The sequence below is a fragment of the Leuresthes tenuis genome, unplaced genomic scaffold (assembly GCF_036924035.1).
Source record: "Leuresthes tenuis unplaced genomic scaffold, fLeuTen1.0.hap1 SCAF_20, whole genome shotgun sequence".
Lineage (NCBI taxonomy): Eukaryota > Metazoa > Chordata > Actinopteri > Atheriniformes > Atherinopsidae > Leuresthes > Leuresthes tenuis.
Genome location: NW_027325374.1, coordinates 8,221,207 through 8,244,264, shown reverse-complemented (window position 1 = coordinate 8,244,264; position 23,058 = coordinate 8,221,207). Strand labels below are relative to the sequence as shown.

General features: G+C 40.7%; 1 protein-coding gene across 1 annotated transcript; it reads left to right on the top strand.

Annotated features, from left to right (window-relative positions):
* Positions 1-1,260: 1,260 nt before the first annotated feature.
* On the top strand, positions 1,261-17,795 carry glud1b (glutamate dehydrogenase 1b). The gene is made up of 13 exons (XM_072373817.1): positions 1,261-1,829; positions 5,400-5,480; positions 5,737-5,792; positions 6,321-6,384; positions 7,740-7,834; positions 9,334-9,513; positions 12,095-12,232; positions 12,326-12,463; positions 12,591-12,671; positions 13,029-13,152; positions 15,630-15,721; positions 16,065-16,127; positions 16,773-17,795. Exons 1-13 carry the CDS (start codon positions 1,433-1,435, stop codon positions 16,890-16,892), a joined length of 1,629 nt encoding a protein of 542 aa, XP_072229918.1. The 5' UTR covers positions 1,261-1,432; the 3' UTR covers positions 16,893-17,795.
* Positions 17,796-23,058: the final 5,263 nt, after the last annotated feature.

Sequence of the window (23,058 nt, the reverse complement as noted above, 5' to 3'; positions counted from 1 at the left end):
ATGCAAGGCCTTATATGGTAAAGACATCATCTAGATGCGAGTATATGTTGCTCTAAAACCTGTATGTACCTTTTAGCACTGATGATTCCTTTCCATATGTGCAAGTTGCCAGCTCCATAGGCACTAATGCACCCCATCAGAGATGTAGGCTTTTGAACTGAGAACTGATAATGAGCCTGCTGGTCCCTCTCCTCTTTTGTACAGATGATGCAGCGTTTGTGATTTAGAAAAATAATTTTTGATTAAGCTGACCGAAGAATAGATTTCCACTTTGCCTCAGTCTTCTTGCAGATAGCTGAAACTCCATCCATCTTTACTTGTGACAGACTCTGCCTCTCTAAGGGACTATTTTTATTCTTAGTCATGTTACTGACCTGTTGCCAATTAACCTAATTAGCTACAACATCTTCCCTGGAGGAAGATGTTTCTTTTTAGTACTTTAGTACTCCTACTTTTTTGGTCACATCCCACCTTTTTTTTTTTAGATGTTTTGCTGCCATCGCATTCAAGGTTAATCAAATTTTTCAGGAAATTTCAACATTTGATGTATTTTTGGTGTTTTATTGTGAAAAAAAGTATTTGTACAAGAGAATAGCAAATCATTGCATTCTTTATCATCTACTCAACACGACAACCTTTTGGGGAATTTGAGTATTTGGTGTTGTTAGCATAAGTGTGCTTGCCAAATGACTATGAGTACCTTTTATCTATAAAACCAATCTATAAAACCTGTACAAAAAGTACTCCTTATGCATATTTTCCCCATAATCTATCGTTTAAACTTACATTTACATTACATTGAAGGTCAAAGTGGAGCTAATTTTGCTCTCTTCATAAAGTGTTGGCTTGTTGAATTTGTAATCATAACATTTTACCATACGATACTGTATTTTGGGGGAACACTACAACATTACAATGATGAATAATATGTAGGTATAACGTAGAATTAAACATATATTTCTAATGATTATGAAGTAAAGGTGAAAGCATTTTACTTAATTTACAAGATAGAAAGAGTCACGTCGCAGAAAGATTAATTTTTAAATATGTGCGATTTCAATATGTAGGTGAAAATAACACAGTAAAAATATGGCTCGCATTGTTCATAATTGTTCTTAGAAAATACATCAACGGGCTGCCTTTATGTGGCTTTGCAAACTCGGGAGCGCGCAGGGCCAATCGGCGCGAACCTCCGTTGGTCCTCCTCTTCCGCGTGCGCCTGTCTCGAGAAGCTCTCGATTCCTCCCTTAGCTCAAACTGCCTTTTAAAGCAAACTGACACGGCATGCAATTTCCCACTCGGCCAGAGGACGGGACACAGTGAGGAACTGTTGTGTCTGTCATTCTACCCCATTTCCTGTCGTCACTCCCATCGTCCTTGTTGTTTAGTTGCGTTTTTATTAGTTCAGTCAAACAATTAGCTTATTTCAACCATGTATCGATATTTGGGGGAACTGTTGAGTCGCTCAGCGGGTAGTGCCCTGGCCTCGGGATGCGTTGACTCTGCTCTCCCAGCGTCCTCGTCCCTGATGAGGGTCCGGCGCTATGCCGACGCAGCAGAGCAGCCTGACGACCCCAACTTCTTTAGGATGGTCGAGGGCTTCTTCGACCGCGGTGCCACCATCGTCGAGGACAAACTGGTTGAGGATCTTAAGACTAGAGAGAGCCCCGAGCAAAAGAGGCACCGTGTGCGGGGCATCCTGCGCATCATCAAGCCCTGTAATCACGTCCTGAGCGTCTCTTTCCCGATCAAGAGGGATAATGGAGAGTGGGAGGTGGTGGAGGGGTACCGCGCCCAACACAGCCAGCACAGAACACCATGTAAAGGGGGTAAGAAAAGAGTCGTTTCCCCTTCTCTGGTCCTTTTGACAGCTAGCTTTAGCCGGCTATGTAGCATTAGTTAGCAGTGACGTTAGCTTGTTAAAAGTACTAGACAGCTTCTGTCAACAGATGTTACTGTTGTTAACTCTTCGACGCAGCTTCACACATTTGAATCCTTGGCCAACGAGCAGTGAATAACGTCCATATATTCCTTAATTGCGCAGTATTTGTTCGGTTTATTCTTGAAAGTCACAGTTTACATTGACCTTCCTGCTCACCTGTGGCTGAACAGCACCCAACTGTAACGTTAGTGTTAAGGTTCAGCTTGCATACATTGTGATCTTTATCGAGCCCTAACTGTCTATTTTAACGCTGACACTCACAGGTTAGAGTTTATTATAATTCAGTGATTTGATATGACCCCAAAATGTGATGATGAACCTGTTTATTTCTGATATTGTGACTGTAAAAGTCGTATCACGTGTATGATACCACAGGGCAGACCTGAAGGCATCAGGTGTCATGCCAGTTAGCATTTCAGGCCTGGGCATCTCCACATGTACTGCACATAATGCATGGCTGACTATGAGGTTCTTATTGCTCATGCACTGCTTTTTCAGAGGAGTCCTACCCAGGTAAATGCAGCCAACTGTCAAGAGCAGAGCAAATATGCACAGTGCGGGTCCTACATATGTCAGCCTTATGGATATATACGATGACCATGAAAAATGCTCTGTGGTTTGAAGTTCAAATTTCAAAGCAGAGGCCTCATGGACTAATGCCGCAGTACATCATGGGTAGATTGTAAAAAGAGGCATATAATGTATAGAAAGACAGGCATGGACGCTGGAAATGGTGTGGATGCGTTTATAGGCACTGCTATTTGTTGGCAGTATGACAGATGGGGGAGGGTGCCATGGAGAAAATTCATTATCAGGAGGAAGAGACATTTGTTCTAGTTAGCTGGCAAGTCGCACCACATGTTTTAAGGGTGTTGAGCAAGCTGGTGTAAATGCCGAAGCTTTTTTTACTGCAGCTGCTTATAAAGACTGTGGAGAAGAGCATATGTCTCATATATGAAATATCCATTCTGTTCTCTCCCAACCACTCAACAGTAATGGCATCTATTTATGAATTTACAGCACTCTGGCTATCCGTCTGGAACTCTTAGATGTAGTATTTATGAAATGAATGCCATCAATGTAAAAATGATAATAACATGAATGAGTCTGCCTCCATTTATCTGCTGAAAGCCTGAAGTAAACAAAACATCTCAGTCCAGAACTAAATCAAATTGATCTTTCATTAAATGTCATTTTTAGGTGTTAAAATGCATGTTGCCAGTATTAGGCCAAACAAGATAAAACAAATTACTTGAAGTGTTCACTTTCTGGTCACAGATTTACAAAATGGGTTTGAAAAATGAAACTCGGATCAAGCTGATGACTGACTTATTGCTCTGTCTAAATGTCTTCACAGAATAGCAATGCTTCACTAGACCAACCAAGTAACTCAGGAAACATTGGATCGGAAAACGACTCAGACATAGATAAACTAGCAAGTTTTTATAACTCCTATAGCCGATAACTTGTTTCTAGTTTCCATTGATAAAGTTTGATGGGTCTTTTATGCTAAAAAAAAAAAAGTAGAATAGGGATAGGAATATGAGTTGTTATCTTTCAAGTTGTTTAATAATTGATATTGTGTGTAACCCCCTTGGCAGAGTTCAGATCAAAATACAAAGTGCAAAGGCTGTTCTTGCACTTGTGTGTTTGTGCTCATCCACCCCCTTTCAAACCAATCCAGACTGACAGCTGTCAGACTGGACAAAACCGCTCTTTACTAGACATTTGAATGCTGGATGGGTGTGCATGTTGTTTGCACCCCCACCCCCCCACAGGGCCATTCAAATGTTGTTTGGTCTGGTAAATGGTTGGCATTGTTCTCCTCTCTGTGCAAAGGTAGAATAAATCTGTGGGATGTTTTGAGTCACTGTTCTCACATGTGAACCACGCAGTAAATCCTACAGTTTGTCAAAAATGGAACATATAGGAGAGTCCCCCCATAATGTGTAAAAGTTGTGTGCACTTGAAAGAATAATACTTACTTTAGGAAAAGTGCACTTACTAGTCCTAACATGCAAACTGGTCCCAAACGACTCTTGAGCCTCATGTTTAGTCTTCGGGCCTGAAATGAAATGGACCTGACTGCAGGAATTCTGAATTCCAGTTTGTTATATTTCTCGAAATCTTTGCTTCCATTTCAGAGGAATGTGTTGACAGATTGGTTCCGGTTCTTGTTGCTGTGGTCGGCTGCTGGTTTAGTGGATAAATGGTGGCAGGGTGGGGGGATGGTTAGGCAGCCAGGCCTTTTCTCCTTTTAATTTGAGCAGTGAACTCTTGAGTTTTCCTCCTTCATTTAATTCAGTTTTGACTTAATAATAGACTTTAGGTGGAAGGCTCTGACTGCTACAACACAAATGATACTAAGTGGGCACAAAATTATGCTTTGAGATAACTCCACTGTTGTGTTTTTGCTTGTGCTTCTTTGCTTGCTGTTGAACACATTAATAGACGCTCATATTAATTTTGTCCTCAGTTATCTGCAGTCTCCTCTTTGTGCTGTTTGCCCTTGTTTTTCTCTGGGTAAGCTAACTCTGGATGGGCTATTTTCAGTATTGCTTTTCAAGCTCACTCACACAGGCACCGTGCCAATGAAATGGAGCAGTTTGACATATGCAGCTTGGCTTTATGATCTCATGTAACAGCACACATGTTACTGTGGTAACTGTAGTAAATGCTAGACAACAGGAAGGTGTGACTGACGCTGGAGGGCTGGGGTCAGAATGGAGGGCTGGGATTGGTTCACACAATCTCCACCCGCCAATTACTTTTAGATTAAGTGGAAGACACTGGCCCATGTGTTATAGAGATGTCTTGTGGGGCTTGTATCACCATATTTAGATATGTTTAAAAAAAAAAAAAAAAAGCACAATTGAAATACAAGTGTCTCAAACTTATAAAATACCATTTGGAAAAGGGCTGCTACAGTCATGAGTTAGATGGCACTTGGCTAGCAATTAGGCTAGTCTGACTAAGTCAAACTGAGAGGCCTCATTGTGTTTTCAGTTAGGTCTGTCTTTGTATGCTTTGTACTTTCAGAAGTTACTTGTATTTTCAGACTTGCAGAACAGATACATCAGCTACATAAAGATCTGATTTATATGCATAAATGTGATCCATACTTGCACACATGGATTTGATTTTCACTGGAACTGTTTTCTCACATTCAAATATGTCGAAACAAGTTACAAAACCTATGGATCAGTTACAGAACATGGCTTTATCTTAGCCCATAGTGGATGTAGCGTTAAGTAGTTTTGTTATGGAGGCAGCTTCAGACAAAGACTTAGAGTTCCCTCGTGTTGGAGTCTGAGAACATGGTTGGCACTCAGTGTCATGCGAACTCATGTGTCATGTGTTATAAAAATCTGAATATGTCTTCTGTGCTTTTGTCTTGTTTCTAGTTTTACTTTTATAAGTTTGTGTAATTTGCTCCCGTTCTGTGCGTTTCCCTCAGGTATCCGTTACAGTATGGATGTGTCTGTGGATGAGGTGAAAGCCTTGGCCTCCCTGATGACTTACAAGTGTGCCGTTGTTGGTAAGTACTCCAGTCTTAGCTTTGAAGAAAGGCTTCGGCAGATTATCACCAGAGCTCTGCATACATATGCTCACTGTTTTATTGCTGCTTTTTGGCTTTTGCCATAATGTTTGGACACCGGTAATATTTAATAACTCAACACCCTTTGTTCTGCTGTGTTTTCTACTGAGTACATGGTATGAAATGTGAATACATGTGTTGGTTGTGTAAGTATGTTTCTGTGGGTTTTTTTTTAAGCTGTATTATCCCCTTCCAGATGTGCCATTTGGAGGAGCCAAAGCTGGAGTCAAGATCAACACCAAAAATTACTCTGTAAGCCTTCCAGTATCAATCTTCATTCCCCACACTCACTCACTCTCACACACACACGCACACACACACACACACACACATTAAACTATATACAGACATGTTCATGTAGATGCTGTATAAGCACTTCATGTTCACAAGATTAGAAGTAGTTGGAGGGATATCTGTTTTCCAGTGTTCCTCTATTTTTGTCTTATCCAAACAAAATTCAGTCTCACTGGAATGCAAAAAACCAAAGTTTTGATTTGTTAGCTCAGGCATGAAGTGGGAGGAAGGAATAGTTAGTTAGAGGATAGAAAGTGGGGAACAGGAGATGTACGGTCAGGTTCTGAAGAGCTCATTTAAAAATTAGGAATGAAAGAATTGCAATCCCAGTTAGTTGTAAGTAATTTGCAGTTTGTGCTAAAACTTTTCTCTTAAGTATTCCTGCCTCTACTTTTCTTTTTTAGGGCCCAAACTCCAAATCTAGCCAGCTTATAATGCGTACAGCGTTGTCAGAATGTTTTTCCTAAAATCTACACTTTGTTGCAGGACAATGAGTTGGAGAAGATTACCAGGAGATTCACTATTGAGCTGGCCAAGAAGGGCTTCATTGGTAAGTTTCTGTAATTGCTCGTGGAAAGGCTTATAACTTTCAGACTTACAGGTGGGAAGTAATCTTCCAGTTTTTACACCTCAAAAGGCCAACCTGGTTTTGTTGACTTTTCTGACTGAGCAGTGGTGAAAGTTGAGTATTTCCATTCACAGAAGTTTCTTTCATCAAGCCCCATTTATTCAGGACAGAGTGGCTCAGGCTGTGGCTCAGGGTGTGTCTCTGTCGAAGGAGGCAATTAGGAAAGGACAGCAAGTCAGAAGAGACTGGAATAAAAGTCAAACTTAAAACCCTAAGCTATTTCCCTGTGCATTTACCGTATGTATAAAGTGATGAGGGAATTAATCAGATATATCATACATATGGAAGTAATGATAGTAGCATGATTTAGCAACACTTAAGCAACATTTGACCAGTCTCCTTTATCAATCTGAGTTTGCAAAGTAATCAAATCAAATAATTGTAGCTGTGTGAAAGAAATTAATTTTGCCTCTAAATTGTAATTAAATATTAGGAAGAAGTTGTACTCTTGTATAATACAGAACTTACTTGGTCACATAACTGGTTGTCAAAGTTAGATAGCTGCATGACATCTGTTCAAACTGTGCATGAACAGATGAAAAGGTCAGTAGGGGCAACATGCACATGTATGGTATTTATCACTCAGGTTGTACAATTAAATTGGGCAAACACTGGTTTGTTTGACTGGTAAACATAATATTATTGAGCAGAGATTAAATTAGGTTCTTAAGGAAGTTGTAAGATCACTGCAAATTCCGTTAAGCAAGATCACATGTAAACATACATGTATTGTACACTGGTTCGGCAGGTTAACAGCCCCCATACAGACAATTTGTTCACCCTTACCAGGATGCATGTACATATTTCTCATGTGTTTAGTTCAAACACAGCAGAGGGATAAGACGCTGCTTATTACTTATTACTGTTTATTTGCTAGTATCTGGAATTAATTATGTGATCTTGTGAGGTTTTACTGTATAATTTACAGTATACAAGAGCCCTCTTGCTGTGTATGTCGCTGACTTCTCGCATGCCTGCCTCTGTTTTTAGCTCAGTGGCCCTTGAGGGCACATATACATGTGACACAAGGACGCCGAGTCTGCTGCTCGCATTTCCACCACTGCTCAATTCTGTATTTTCAACAAGACACTTTAACTTTAAACATTAGATTCAACGGGGGTACCTAGTTGTTAGAGCTGAAGCCTGGTTTGGGATGTTCTACTTTGTTAATCATCGTGTGTGTGTGTGAGACTTATGTAGTTTTGAGCCTTCGTGCTGAGACTTGCACAGTTTACAAAAACTCCTCCCTTCCTCTCCCCCCTGCCTTTGTTCACCAGGGCCTGGCATCGATGTCCCTGCGCCTGACATGAGCACAGGAGAGAGGGAAATGTCCTGGATCGCCGACACATATGCCAACACTATTGCGCACACTGTGAGTTCTCAGACATGCATAATGCAGAAGTACATAACCAGTCTGTCTAACTTGGCAACGAGTTGGTAAAAATGTTAAAACGGGCCAAATGAAAAGCAAGAAATGAGTCACATGTAAACCATGAGCAGTGGTTTCCTGCCTCTCCCTTTCCCAGCCAGCCATGGAAACATTCCTCCTCTCCTTAAAAGCAGCTTTTTTAGACCGAGGCCCGAGTCTCTTTATGCCATCAGTTAATCATTGTCCTACGAAAACGTGTCAAATGGGCTTTTTGACTCACCACAGAATATATTCACTAGTGTTCTGCACATGCAGTCTGTCGGTAATGTTTTATCCAAGTAGTTACAAATTAAAATGTTAAAAGCTCTCACTTGACCTGTGTTTTGGTCATCTAATTTAGGGGAATGGGCGAGCTGCAGTGTTTTACACCAGACATGAGATGGAAGTTCATCAGAGCCTAATTCCAAAAAAGCTAACCCAACATCATTTGTTTCCATTGTGAGGATGGAAACAATCATCCTGACATATCACCAACGGTTAAAACTGGAAAACTGAGACTCAACTGTTAGTTGAAAAAAGCTGTTTATTTGGTACTTTACAGATAGTGACAAAAGATGGACAGCAGCAGCAATTCCCATCATCTGAGAAAATGAGACAACAGAGTATTTGCTACATTTTTCATTATTTCTACTTGGAAAATGACAGAAATGTTTCTGGGGTGTCTGTTTTAACAGGTTTCTGAATGTCTTTGCAGTGGCTTACATTCAGATGGAGGCTTTGTGATTCACGTAGAACAAATTGACAACAATTTATATAAAACCTCTAAAGCAACTCTGGTTCATATTCAGCTCGGCTCGCTTGCGTCCCTTTATCTTATTCAGTCGTGCCCTTTGGTCCAGATACCCCTGACATTGCTTTGGAATGAGTGACACATTGCTGTACCGGGTATGTTGGAGCAGAGGATTGTGGGTAGTTTTATACTGACGTCAGTCAGCTGCCACACTTTCTGGCCGGGTGGAACAACATAAAGTTTTACTGGGTGATGTGGAAGGGAAGACATAGTTCCACGGATGACCACGAGATGCTGATCCCAAAATACTCCAAAAGAGCAGATTTGTATTCAGAAGGTATCGTGTTTAGGTTTGTTTAACAGTGATAATAAATGAATAAAAATCACTATAAACTAAACTGAACTGGGTTTTCCCAACTTAGGCTGGGCCCAGGTTTTGGCTAAGTGTTCTGTTTGTACTGGGTGTTTTGCCAACATTCCAGAGACTGGAGTCACTGAGGCTTTTGAAATGGGAGATTTGTACTGTGTTAAGTTCATTGAGAGGTTGCCTCAGTGTTGTCAGCAAGAAGCAACTAATGGCTGAGTTGGATCTGCTGTCTCCAAGGAATAAACCCTAATTCAAAAATATATGTACAGTAAATGTGTTGTATGTATAATTGTGTGTATTCTATGGTCTCGACGATGTGATGATTTTCTTTGCATGTGTCTGCAGGACATCAACGCCCACGCTTGTGTGACAGGAAAGCCCATCAGCCAAGGAGGGATCCACGGACGTATCTCTGCCACCGGTCGTGGAGTTTTCCACGGAATTGAGAATTTCATTAATGAGGCATCTTACATGAGCATGCTGGGTTTTACTCCTGGCTTCCAGGACAAGACCTTCGTCATCCAGGTACGCAGGCGTAGCCTTTCTTGGTTTGGCTTTAGTCTGACCATTTGACCGTAAGGCATGTTAGATGTACTGCTATTACTTTCCCACTAATACCCGCCGGGTTGACATTTTCATTCAAAGACATGATTAAGGGTTTTACAGCAGGATCTCAATCAGTGCCATGCCATCTGTTTTAGTTTGGGTCTGACCTCTTCTTACCAGACCACAGTTTTGTTTCCCTGTAGTTTCCCGTCTTTGCTCATGGAAAATGATGATTCAAAGGCGAAAGAACCAGTAAACAGAAACTCGCCTGCTCTGCCGCTCTAATCCCTGCAGCTTTTTCTTTAGTTTCAAAAACATTTATTTTTCTAAGTAGTGCTCACGGTTGAATGTAATCTGTGAAATACTTCTTTGATAAAGATATGATGAATATGATCACATTAAACTTCTCAACAGTGAACATTGAAATCTGTTTTCTCTTAAAAGATGCTGTGAAAGGAGAAGTGCTTCTGTTGAAACAAAAAGTCAAAGAGCAGCATTCTGTTAGTTTCACTTCCACTGGTCACATGAGAGCTCCTCACATGCCACTGCACACACACTTTTAAGTGTTGACACATGGGAAGGGAATCCTCAGCAGGGGCCTCAGACATTTACCTAGAATGCTTTCTATAATTGCTGCTTTTCTTGACATTGCAATCTAAGATCTTGACTGTCTCTTTGCTGTACATTTGGATGCATTTCACTCAGTGTGGTTACATGCGGGCAATCGGATTGGATTAATGGCTAAATTACAATAAGATTTGAGTTATTCAGCTCATGTAACAAGCTTAATCCGACAAGAAATCGAATCGGATCGGGTTACTTGTGATTGAATTAAGACCCCAGGATAACTCGATCTGATTGACAGTGGATAGGATCGAGCGTTCTGCGCATGCTCGAGATTTTTTCCCGCGATCGTCACCCGGAAGTCGAATGAGACGATGTTACTGTTGTTGTCGCTGCCATCAGAAAGAAACTAACAACGCGATGGAGAATGCGCCGTTGTGCATCGCTTTGTGCCATAACCAGCTAATCACAAATGTAGAGGGACGTAGCTTCATCTTGCTCTTCATTCGCCATCTTTCTCGAATGCCTTAGTTCTGTTGTTGTTGGTGGTGAAGACGACAACCAGAAGTGGCTCTATTAGCGATAGTTGAAATGGAAACAGCGCCACTTATCTACTGTGGTATTGCATGCTTTGTGCCAGTGATTCGATTCATTCACCGCCATGTAACAAAGGATAATTACCATTGCTCAGATAAGGAGCATAACCCAACTAGAGCTATAATCGAGTTAATCTCATCATGTAAACCCACTGACTGTCGGGGTAGTTGCAGCTGTGCAACATTCACACATGTTAGAGAAAGAGAAGAAGGATCCACTCACTTGTTTTCTTACAGCGCTGTGCATCACACCCTCACACATAATTTCCTTCCTTGCAAAGACCTTTTCTTCCCCACAGCAACAATAAAGCAAAACTACCTGTTATTTTGTGGGAAGATGGTATTTATGGAGTGAGTATTTGAGTGAGGGTTGATGTAAGGGCATCAGTGAAGAGGTGAAAGGGCCGTGACAACAGCTCAATCATGACGTAGATTTTCAAAGAGCTAATCCCTTTTTCTACGTTTGAGGATTACTTTGTGTTCGGATTAGATTTCCTTAGAGATTTATTAGTGAGAATGGAGAAAGTTGATCTCTCCTGTGGTATAAGAGCATGTTTTTTACTCTCCTGTCACACATTATTTCTTTGTTTTGTTTTTTAGCCAGTGGGGAATTTGATTGTTTTTACTCATGTCATTGTTATAATGACATTTAAGAGGCCAAACCAGGAGATGTGGTCTGATGATACTGAGTCAGATAATGCAGTCACATTGCAAATAAAGCAAATAATAACTCATCACCTTCAAACAATGTCTTTCCTCTGTTAACTGAGAAGATTGGTGACCTCAGTCACTTTATTCAGTCAGAGGTGAGAGACTGAGGTACCATCTCTGGGCTTCCTGGGAAAGACACTTTTGCAGTGGATCCTTTGAGCCCCGTAGGCCGTTGGGTGTGGACTTGCTCCCTCCTGCGCATCCACATGAATCTTGGGAGTTTACAGGCTGGATAAATTGTCTCAAGGTTTTTCTCTTGTTCGTGTGTGACTGCGTGTTGTCCTGTTGAAGGTGTTTTCTTTTTTTTTTTCAATTATCGGGATGAGACCAAGTGGTTGGTTTATGTTAAAGTAGCTTCCAAATGACTGTCAGGATCAAACGTTTTAATAGCAGAATGCTGTGCTGCAACAAGATGATCAGTGTTTATCATTTCACCTGACAGGCTCTATATGGCACCTGTCTGATGGTTCTTTTTTACTTCTAAATAAAATGGATGTTGATGGTGTTATAACCTGCTTTGGCCACACGGTGGCACCAGAGTATGTGCTACATCTGAAAGGAATTTGTGCTGGAGTAAAATGTGGTATGAAATTTTAAGAATGTTTCTTATTGATGTTATTTTCTGAGGCTATTTCTTTGTTTCTTTCTTCCCTCTTTCAATGTCTCGCTGTGTGTTTTAATTTTCTCAGGGCTTTGGTAATGTGGGTCTCCACTCCATGAGGTACCTGCACAGGTTTGGTGCCAAATGTGTGGGTGTCGGTGAGATTGATGGATCCATCTACAACCCAGATGGCATCGACCCGAAACAGCTGGAGGACTACAAACTGGTACGAGCACAGCTCCCTTTTACTTCTGTCTTTTTCTTTTGGTCTTTTTCAACTAAAAAGTTTCTCCCATGTGTGACTCTGTACTTCCTGCAGCAACATGGCACCATTGTGGGCTTCCCAGGAGCCAAACCCTACGATGGGAACATTTTGGAGGCTGACTGCCACATCCTGATTCCTGCAGCTGGGGAAAAGCAGCTCACTCGCCACAATGCCCCAAGGATCAAGGCCAAGGTAAGCACTTGCATTTATTCCCAAAGGTCTCCATGGTTTTAGGTTTTCATGAAGATTTCCATCTTTAACATAGTAGCAGTTGAAAATGGGTTCATTTTATTTAGTCTTGTTTGATTTTTTTTGTCAGATCATTGCTGAGGGTGCCAATGGTCCCACCACCCCAGATGCTGACAAGATCTTCCTGGAGAACAACGTCATGGTTATTCCTGTAAGTGCACATGTACACACACACACACACACACACAGACATTATATCGTTTTCCTTTCTGCTTAGAATGAACAGACATGACAGAATATGCAGGGATGTACACACGAATAGTTCAAGTTGTATTATTTGGATTTTTATAGAACAGGTGTTTTTATTCATGACGTTTGTTTTGGAATCTTAGTTTTGATGCATCCTTTTACAATAATCATTTCACACGTGCTTTTATTTGATAGTTTATTGAAGCATCTTTATTTTGCAGTGTGAAAGACACTTTTCCTGTAAAAAGAGCAACTTATCAAAGAGAGAGTGCAGCTCCAGACGGACACATGTCTGACTTCATGATGTTTCCTCTTTCAGGACATGTACCTGAATGCTGGTGGTGTGACTGTATCTTATTTCGAGTGGCTTAAGAATCTCAACCATGTCAGTTATGGAAGACTGACCTTCAAATACGAGAGGGACTCAAACTACCACCTGCTCAGTGAGTACAAAAAATGATCAGTAAATCCTCTACACCCCATGGAAAATTTAGAGTCATAAGGCAAAATCCAGACCTACGTTCCTTATTTGATATCAAGAAGCACTAAAAGGTTTAAAAGTCATTTTTAAAAGTTCACAAAGCATTACAGATTTGTAAGTTCGATTATCAATATCTATTACAAATATCCCAAAGTTCGATTGGGATATTTGTGATCCCCAACCCATGCCTGGTTTTTGTTTGTCTGGATACTTAATGTGTGTCTCCTGTAAATGTCTCTTGACTGGATGATTTAGGCCTCTGACATTCCAGCTCACAATTCTTGCAATGTCACCATTGTTTAAAGACCTAGAAAGCACCCATAGTCATGTAATAAGCATATATTACATGTGTATATTCCACCATTATGTTGCAAAAAACCCCACCTGAGATGCTGCCTTTGAACAATAATTCGACTTAACCATAGACTTAAACCTCTGCTTCTCCTTTCCTCTCCATCTGAGAACAAACGTCACCTCGGTCTGACCTCCCATACTGAGCTATGCACATGACCGCTCCCTCCTTACTGTCAGAATCATTAGAAAACTGTCCATGTGCGTTGGGACGCTGTAGCTAGAGTCAGCCGTGACCAGCAGCTGGACTTAACTCTCCTCTGAACCTTGAATGGGGGCGCCTGTCTGCTGCGGTATGTTCTTGTCGTTAAGGAACTTCTCAGCATCTTCTGGGCTGGTAAATGAGCGTGTGTCTGACTCGACCGACACCACGAACGTCGCTGGGTACTTGAACTTGTATCTTAGCTTCGCCTCTTTGCATCTGGATTTGATGCTGTTGAAAGATTTCCTTTGCTTTACCATCGCAGGTAATAGATGTGGGAAGATGCTTAGGTGTGTGCCTTCGTAATCTACGCCACACTTTTCGGAGGAAAGTTTCAGGATGCGTTCTTTGACTTTGTCATGATGGATCCGTGCGATAATTGGGCGGGGAGGTCCAGAATCTGGTACTGGCTTTTTCATCCTGTATGCCCAGTCAACCTTGACAGGTTTGTTTTTAGAGCTTTCTTCTCCCAGTAGCGTCTCAATGACTTTAACAACAAGTTCTGTGACGTTACCGTTTTCCACTCCCTCTTTGACTCCAATAATAAAAATGTTCTGCGTCATGGAGCGTGAGACACAACTATCCAGTCTCTCCTCGAGTGACTTGACTGTCTTTTCCCATCTTGCGCACCGGTCTTCCAGGTTTTTGATTCGGGACTCGTTCAAGATGCTCTCATTCGAAGCAACTCTTTGTTCAACATTTGTTATGTTTCCGCGACCCACGAGAGATGGTTGGTCGATGGTAGATAAGGTGTCTGTGGTAGTTGGCGTCTCGTTCGATGGCGTGGTGTTGTCATGCTCACTGCTAGCTTCCAACTGGGTGCTCCAAGTGTTAGCCTCACTGTTGGTGTCGTCTTTGGGTTGTCCTTCAGCTCCATTGGCTTTGTTAGTTTTCTCCATCGCTCCGTTTAAACGTCTCCGACTGTTGCGTCTCCGACTGTTGCTATCGAACTTTAATAGGTTCTTCTCCTTAAATGAGATTTTAAATGGCTTAATTTGTATGAGGCAACGGTCATAGCACATTTGCAATGGAACCTTGTATTTCAGCAGTCGTACATTTCTTTTAGTATTTATGTATCGGTCTGCAGAACTTCTGCCTCGTCCGTAGCATAACCAGCAGAGTGCTTTACTCGGTGTGAGGGCGTGTACACCAACAGTGCCGCAATCGCTTCCTGAAAGCATGAGATATACCTCAGATCAACACCCATTTCAGAATATTATCAAAACACGTTGGTTCAACCAAATTGCTCGACTTTAGTGAAGTGTGCACTTAAATATCCAGAAAGTACACTTGGCCTATTTGCAAGTCAGTTTCCACAAAGTAAAGTAAAGTAAGGTTAAAAGGTACCACAGCATAAACTATTTTAAAAAAAACATCCTTTAATATTCAATATAACATTGCACCTTTTTGTTTTTCTACCTCAGGTGAAAGTTAAACATGGTTTATTATTCATTTTCAGGTGTTCTGAAGCATAGTAGAATCTAAATGAGTGTATTCTTACCCAGTCAGTCAGGTGGTTCAGGCAGCGTCAGTGAAGTTGTCGTGCAAGCAGTGTTCAAGCGATAACAGCATCTGCTCACAGCCTTCTTCCTTTTATATATACTTTCTTTCAAGTCATGCAGCGGTTAAATTGTTTGTGCCATGTATGGCAGCATAATAGAACAATGTTGCTTTGTGAAACTAGTTTAACAAGTTCAACTCCCAGGTGTCAACTATGTGTGTGTGCTGTGAAAGTACAGATGATATTATTCTCGCCTTGTGTGTGTTCTCATGGCAGAATAATGCTTGGTGGAACATGGGCACCTTAACAGATGCTAACTGTTGGAGTGAAAATATCCCAAGGTGATATTATTCGTCTTTGTTCCTAATTTCTCCTTTCCATGCAGTGTCTGTGCAGGAGAGTTTAGAGAGGAAGTTTGGCAAGCAGGGAGGACCCATCCCCATCGTACCGACTGCTGACTTCCAGGCCAGAGTTGCTGTGAGTGTCACTTGCATACATAAACAAATAGAAGTCAAAGGATCAAATGATTCTTTCTTTGCAAGTTAGTTATGTATCACCTGTAAGTACTGCCTCCAGGAAATATCAGTAAGCTCACATGGTTAAATATCATTTAAAAAAAGGTTCAGTCTCTACTTTACAGCTTTAAAGCTTTGCTTTAAAGGGTTGATTCACTATGATTGATGAGATCATGAATCCTGAACGCAGCACAGAATGTAATTTTGTTGGTTCAGTGTTGAGAGATGCCACTCAGAGTTCTGATTATACACACCACAGCTGTCTCTCAGTGACTGTGTTGTTAACATGGAATCATTGTTTGCAGGGTGCCTCTGAGAAGGACATTGTTCACTCTGGTTTGGCCTACACAATGGAGAGATCTGCCCGGGTAAGTGACCCTGCACCATTTAACGCAGTCCCACCAGTTAATAGTGGAAAGAATACAACAATATGTGTCTAAGTAAAGAAGAAAGTAGGAAATGAGACGCAGAACTTGCACCTAAGAAAACTTTTTCTAAACTCCCAACTTAGTTGGAGTCCAGTTAGCGATAGATGGAAATTGCTGGCAAAATGTGCTCCATCACACTTCACTTCCTTGAAATATTTACATGAATCTTTCATGTTTTTGTTTTGCTTTATAGTTAAACTTAACATAAAATAAAAAAAGAAAACGCTCCCACTGAAACCACAAGATGACTCGATTAATGGCTCTAAAGAAACGAGGCATCTGGCCTTTGTAAATACAGCTTTCATCATGGTGGAAACAAATAGTTTCATGACATTGATGAATAATGTTTGTGAACCTGGATCTGCCACAGCTCGGACTTTCGACAGCGTCTTTGTTGAGAAGCACGACATGTGGAAACCAGTGTGTGTGTGTGTGTGTGTGTGTGTGTGTTAACGAACACTGATCCTATGAAAGAAAACTCAGATATTCAGGGTCTTTGTTCATTTTACTTTTACACCGCTATCCTTAAGTCAAACCATATAAGAACCAACATGTTTTAAAAGGTGCCATCTTCTGCCTTTGCAGCAAATCATGCGCACAGCAAGCAAGTACAACCTGGGTCTGGACCTGCGGACGGCAGCCTACGTCAACGCCATCGAGAAGGTCTTCAAAGTCTACAATGAGGCTGGGCTCACCTTCACATAAATGGCTCATCACGACCTGCACTGTTCCCCCTTCCTCCACCCTCCTGCTATTCATCCCCCTCTTCTTTCTCCCTCTACCTCCTCAAACAGCCTTCAGAACATATCACTGTTTACCGCTGCTCATTGGCTCTTTTACACACATGCAACGATACATCGGCTCGCCTGGTATTTGACCTGTGATCTCTGTACTGCTGTTATATTTCTATTTCTACATCTGTTTAGATGCCGCCCTGTTCTTGTTTCTGCCTGAAATTACACTGAAATTAAACGGACAGAGAGCTACATCGTCAGAGAGAATGAAGGACCCTGTCCTCCCTCAGCCATCGTAGAGATGTTTGATATTACGTGGCAGCCATGTTCGCAGCGCTCTTATTGTGGTAGCTGAATGCACGTGTGACCCTCGTGTTGGAGTTGTTGACAGCACTACAGATGCCTTATTTCAGGAAGAGATCTGCTCTTAAAGGGAGATGGCCTCTTCAGTCTAATTCTATTTAAAAGGGATTAAGACTTAACTTCTTGAGAATAAATGATAAATGTAAACTTAGCTTGTCCTCGCCCTCTTACAGCGTAAAGGTTAGCTGTGAAGTTTCCAGACTTCTTTTTTCATAGCAAGTGTTTTTCCTATCAGCACTCTAGATGCTCCAGTTTGTTTCTTCCCTTTATCCGTCGCTTCATCTTCATCGCAGCTTCTCCTCCGCTGACTCCGACTCCTCCGCTGGCCAAGAAAAGGAGCAGAGATGGGGCGAGGTGTCGCTGTGTTGCCCAATTCCTGTTGGCATTTTCTTCAGTTATAACCGTCCTGTTCTTCAGCATTGATGTTGTTTTGGAGGAACGTTTTGTTTTTATTTAGTCTTTTTTTTTTTTTTTTCTTTTTTTTTGGAAACCAATAAAATGTTCAGAAAAAGACACTTTTTTTCATTTGTTTTGTTTTTTTTCGTTCACATAATGAACCTGAAACAGAAAATCTCTCTCTGAGCAGAAAATGAGGTGCATCTTCTTCATCTTCACCAGTGAAGTTTGCTGGAAGATAATTTTGAAAATACAAATGATGGCCTTTCTGGGAAAAAGGCCATCAAATCAGAGAATTTCTGGGTCTGCCAAATGATAAAGAATTTCAGTAGTCTAATCTAAGTAGTAACAAATGCATGGACCTGCATCACTTTGTGACTGGATGCTCCTAATTTTAGGCTAAATGTTGAAGGTGAAAGAAGGCAGTCCCAGAAACCTGTTTTATATGTGAGACAGACGCTCATAAAACTAGGTCAAGGTTCCTCACAGTAACACTGAAAGCCAAGGTAATGCAAACTAGATTAATTATAGAGACAGAAAGTGTCCTTAAGTGCTCAGATCCAAAGGCAACAACACCGATGGTGTGTGTGATGGAGAAAAAGCGCTCTTGCTTGTAACATTATACTGACTAAAACATGGTGTATGGGTGAATGTAGTTTGACTGGAACAGCTCTATAAGTACTTGAAGTATTTTGGTTGTGGCCCTCAACTTTCCTTCCATTTCCTTTATTTTAGCCTTCATCTGCCTTTTCATGTCATCGAGGCTTCTGATGTAATCCTGTGAAAATTATATTACTGAAAAAGATGAGAATACTTTCTGATCTTAGAACAGAGTAACATCAAAACTAAATTATGATGACATAAAGTCAAACATTTTGACACACCTCATCTAATGGTTTTTCTTTGATTCTCACTGAAATGAAATATAATCATTGTGAATGTTGTTTTTTTTTTAAAAGAAAAAAATTTAAGTTACTAATTTTGGATTTTCCCCACTGGGGATGAATAAAGTATTCTATTCCTAATGTTTCAGGTCAATGAATCAATGAAAAAAATAAAAATAAGGTTTTAATTCAATTCTGACAGGCTTAAAAGAACATTTTCCAAACCACCCAAAGCCCCAATACAGGAGGTCAGTGTATTTGTTTTGTCATTGGATTTTCTGTTCAGAAAATGAGTGGTTATTTGATTTTCATTTTAAAATGAAAGAATTTAAATTGAAATTCAAGATATTTTTCTTTATCAGGGTCAAGAAGGGATAAACAAAACTTTAAAAACCGGTTGATTTTCATTTCCTGTTTCTAAAAACGCTAACAGGGCTTGAAGACTTACCCTAGTTGTTGTCATGGAGTTCGCATTCTTGAAATCTGCCTATCATGGTTTATCACTTTAATAACTTATATTTGTTACTAACGTAATTTAAAGGGTTATTTTACTTGTGATTTTTTTCACAGGTCTCAACTCAAAGTCTATACATGACTGATGAGGAAAACATGGCTTTGTTTCCTGGAGCATCAGGTGTTTTCAGCTCATTATACCTTACTCCCAGAGCTCACTATAAGGTTCATGGTGAGGACGTGTCATATACACGGACCAACGTGACAGTGACATGAAGTTTTCAGCTGAAATCGTCGAGAGATTAACAGAGAACACAAATGAACATTCTGGAATCCGGACTTCAATTCCATCCAGAATCTGTGGTTGGAACACAGAACAGAAGCCCTCAAACCTGCAGATCATCACAGAATAAGGTCCATGAAGAAAGCAGCTGTGAGTACCATAACGTACAATTAATGTATTAAAACTGACATGGACAATAATATTTTGAGATTTCACAGAAAAAAGTTTAAAAATGTAATCGTGAAACTGAACAAGAGAGCAAAACAGCACACAAGATGGTGACTGAGAACAGAGCGCCGTTGCTCTTTCTTACTCTTATCACAAAATTGTGATATCATCACTGCTGGTGACATCACAATTGATGTCATCCCTGATTTTGTTTGACATCACAATGCAAATGTGTCATCAAAGGACCCAAAGTTTATATAGGCCAGACATTTTCACCCCTATTGTCACAGTTCGTCAGGAGTTTATCTGAAGAAACACGTTCGGTTTTGAAGCATATTTGAAAGTCACAGCAAACGGTTTTCACATCGCCTCAAAGAACAGCACTTAATTACTATCTTAAATAGTAATTTTGAAAAGCACTTAAAAACAGCGCTTACTTAGTATCTTAAAAAGTCATTTTGACAAGTACTTAAAGACAAGACAAAATGACTCAAACTAAAACACCATCCACTCCACTTCAGTGGTGTGACATGGTCGACGACAATTTGCCTGAGGATTTCTACACCTATACCATTACTTTTGGCAGTGAAGAAAGTTATGAAGAACCCAACAACCTGTTGGAAAAAGAACAATCCCAGGTCTCTGAGGATCCCCCGTCTCCTCAAACATCAAATGACGAAGCGGAAAAAGAAGGATCCCCGGTCTCTGCTGCAGCTGTGACTCCTCATGCCGAGGATGCCCAGCTTGAGCAGGATCATCCCCAGGCCTCCGTAGTTCGTCGCGTCAACTGGAAGTTTCCAGTTTCACAAAACGCCTCTGCTGCCGAAGAAGATGATGGATCAGAGATATTACAGCACTCTTACCAACAGAAGAATGACAAGATCAACTATTTACACCATCAGATGGATATTATCAAGACAAAGCTGATGAAAAAAAATTTCTTTCTGACTCGAGAAAAGGACAGAAGAGTCGCAGCAGAGAATAGCTGCTCCTTGACCGAAGAAACACTGAAAAATGTGGAAAATTGTTTGACATTTGAGCGTCATCTCCGTCAAAAGTGTGAACAGGAGCTCAAGAAAAGCAACGAAGTTATCGCAGAATTGTGTGAAACTTTGAAACCATCAGTAGCTGAAACTGAATATCAGTCAGCTCTGAAAGAGGTGGAGAGCTTGAAAGAACAGCTCAAGGAAAAGACTGCCTCCAATTTGGATCTTGCCTCCAAATTAACTGCACAGGAGGAGGCAACGAAGACACAGGAAAAGAAGGTGGCAGATCTTATACAGGCTTTATTTCTATCCGTTATCAACGAGCCAGAAGAGAAAAGAGAGATCATCCCAGACATCCATTTAGCTGACATAAGTCTTCCACCAAAGAATGTAATTGTGGAAGAGTTGGCTTCACAAGATGAAGTTTTGAATCTAGAAGTGGAGGGAGTTAACAAAACAGAACCACAAGGGATCCCTGACCAGCCAAAGGAGAAGACATCAAAGAAGCGTCGGCGCAAGAAGAAAAAGACGCCAGAAAACATTGTGAAGAACAACAAGCCTGAAGACATCCAGGAACCACAAGACACTGAGGACATTTCATCATCCATCGATGTCCAGGAAACAGAGAAGACTTCCGAACCCGTGGAAGAAAAAGAAACAGCTTCTGAAGACACCCAGGAATTGATTCCACTAGACTTGGCTCAGCAGACTGGACCAGACATGGTCCCAGAACTGATGAGTCAAATCGAAATGGAATTAGTCCAAGAATTAAAAGATGTCTCAGAGCCACCTAAAGTAGAAGTTTCTTCTAAAAAGCGTCGGCGCAAAAACAAGAAGGCGAGAGAAACCATCGTAAAGAATGACCAGCCGGAAGTCATCCAGGAACCACAAGACACGGAGGAAATTCCATCACCCGTCGTTGTCCAGGAACCAGAAAAGACTTCCGAACCCGTGGAAGAAAAAGAAACAGCTTCTGAAGACACCCAGGAATTGATTCCACTCGACTTGGCTCAGCAGACTGGACCAGACATGGTCCCAGGACTGATGAGTCAAATCGAAATGGAATTAGTCCAAGAATCAAAAGATGTCTCAGAGCCACCAAAAGGAGAAGTTTCTTCTAAAAAGCGCAAACACAAAATTCAGAAAAGAGTTATCATTGTCATTGAAATGGAACCAGCCTCTAAACATCCAGAGGACTCCCAAACATCCGCACCCTTACAGGCCACAGAAGACACGGCAGTACCAGAACAAGCAGAATTTAACCACTCAGAAGAAAGACCAGAGGTGCCGTCAACGTGGAGGAAATTAAAAAAATACATGACGCCAAAACATCGCCGACAATGGAAAGACCAAAACATCAAGAGAGAAAGAAACAGCAGCGTTTAGCGTTCGCACACAAGACGAGTCAACACTTTGTCAACTTCAAATAAATCTACAATCTTCTCTGTACATTATATTATATTAACATCAATAAAATATAATTACAATTCATATACCTTCTGTACAGCTGTATCTTTTCATCCTGAACAACTGCACTGCCTGAAAGTATCAGTGCATTGTTCTCACAACTGTTAAGAGCCTTATTGTGTCATTCAGATAAGAGTATGAATATATGTCCCTTCACAAATTATTATTCCACTGATTTATGTGTTTAAATGAAATGAATTATAAAAAAACTAAATTACACACTCGTTTGGATTATTTTATCAAAATAAGAAACGGTTTGTGCATCTTCTCTCAGACAAACAAACACGGCAGTTATCTAAATGGAGCATTTTACAAGTTAATTAGCACTGATGATGATCACTTAGACTTTGTAAAGATTTTATGCATCTTGAACTTAGTTTCTGCAAGTGCAAAAAATCTGCAACCAAGCAGCTTGCCATTGACACACTGTAATTGAATAACGGCTCGTTTTTTGTTTTTTCAAAATCAAAAGGTAAATCGGTTGGCCGTCATATACACGGGCCACAGGAGTTTTAAACCCACTTATCCTTCCTCAGAAAAAACAGGGTAGAACAGGTGTTAAAAGAGAAATCACAAGAGGAGAAGCTTTAACAATGAACTGTGGAGCTTTTGCTTGTTTCTGTTGGGTTTGTGTTCTCAGCGACATTAAAGATCTGTCAGAACGGTCATCATTGTTGGCCGAGCATCGCACAAACTCCTTGAAATAAAGTCACAGACTAAAACCAGTTCCGTAACGATAAACTTTACTGTACATATGTTTTCAGTTCAACTGGGATTTTCACAACCAGTTTCCAAATAATCATGTACATCTTAGTATTGGGCACAATCCCTCACTACACAGATACAGATAAACTCAGAATGATCAAATCTAGTGATCATTCAAGTACACATGATACTGCAAAATAGAATAAAAAATATGGTCAGAAAACCTAAATAACTGTATTGGTAAAAGTAACTTGCTATCTTTAACCAATGTTCTCCTCAGTTGTTTGTATTTTGTCACGTTTTACATCAGTGATATTAGATCATAATAAAAGCTTGACTGGTGCCACTGGCTGAATTAAATACACTGCTGCTTTCACGGTGACTGACATGTATTTGCACCTGTGGTTGTGATAAGTATATGATACTTGTGTT

Coding starts and splice junctions, on each gene's coding strand:
- glud1b (XM_072373817.1), top strand. CDS start 1,433: ATGTATCGATATTTGGGGGAACTGTTGAGTCGCTCAGCGGGTAGTGCC. Junction 6,385..7,739: donor GGCCAAGAAGGGCTTCATTG/GTAAGTTTCTGT, acceptor TTTGTTCACCAG/GGCCTGGCATCGATGTCCCT. Junction 16,128..16,772: donor CAATGGAGAGATCTGCCCGG/GTAAGTGACCCT, acceptor CTGCCTTTGCAG/CAAATCATGCGCACAGCAAG.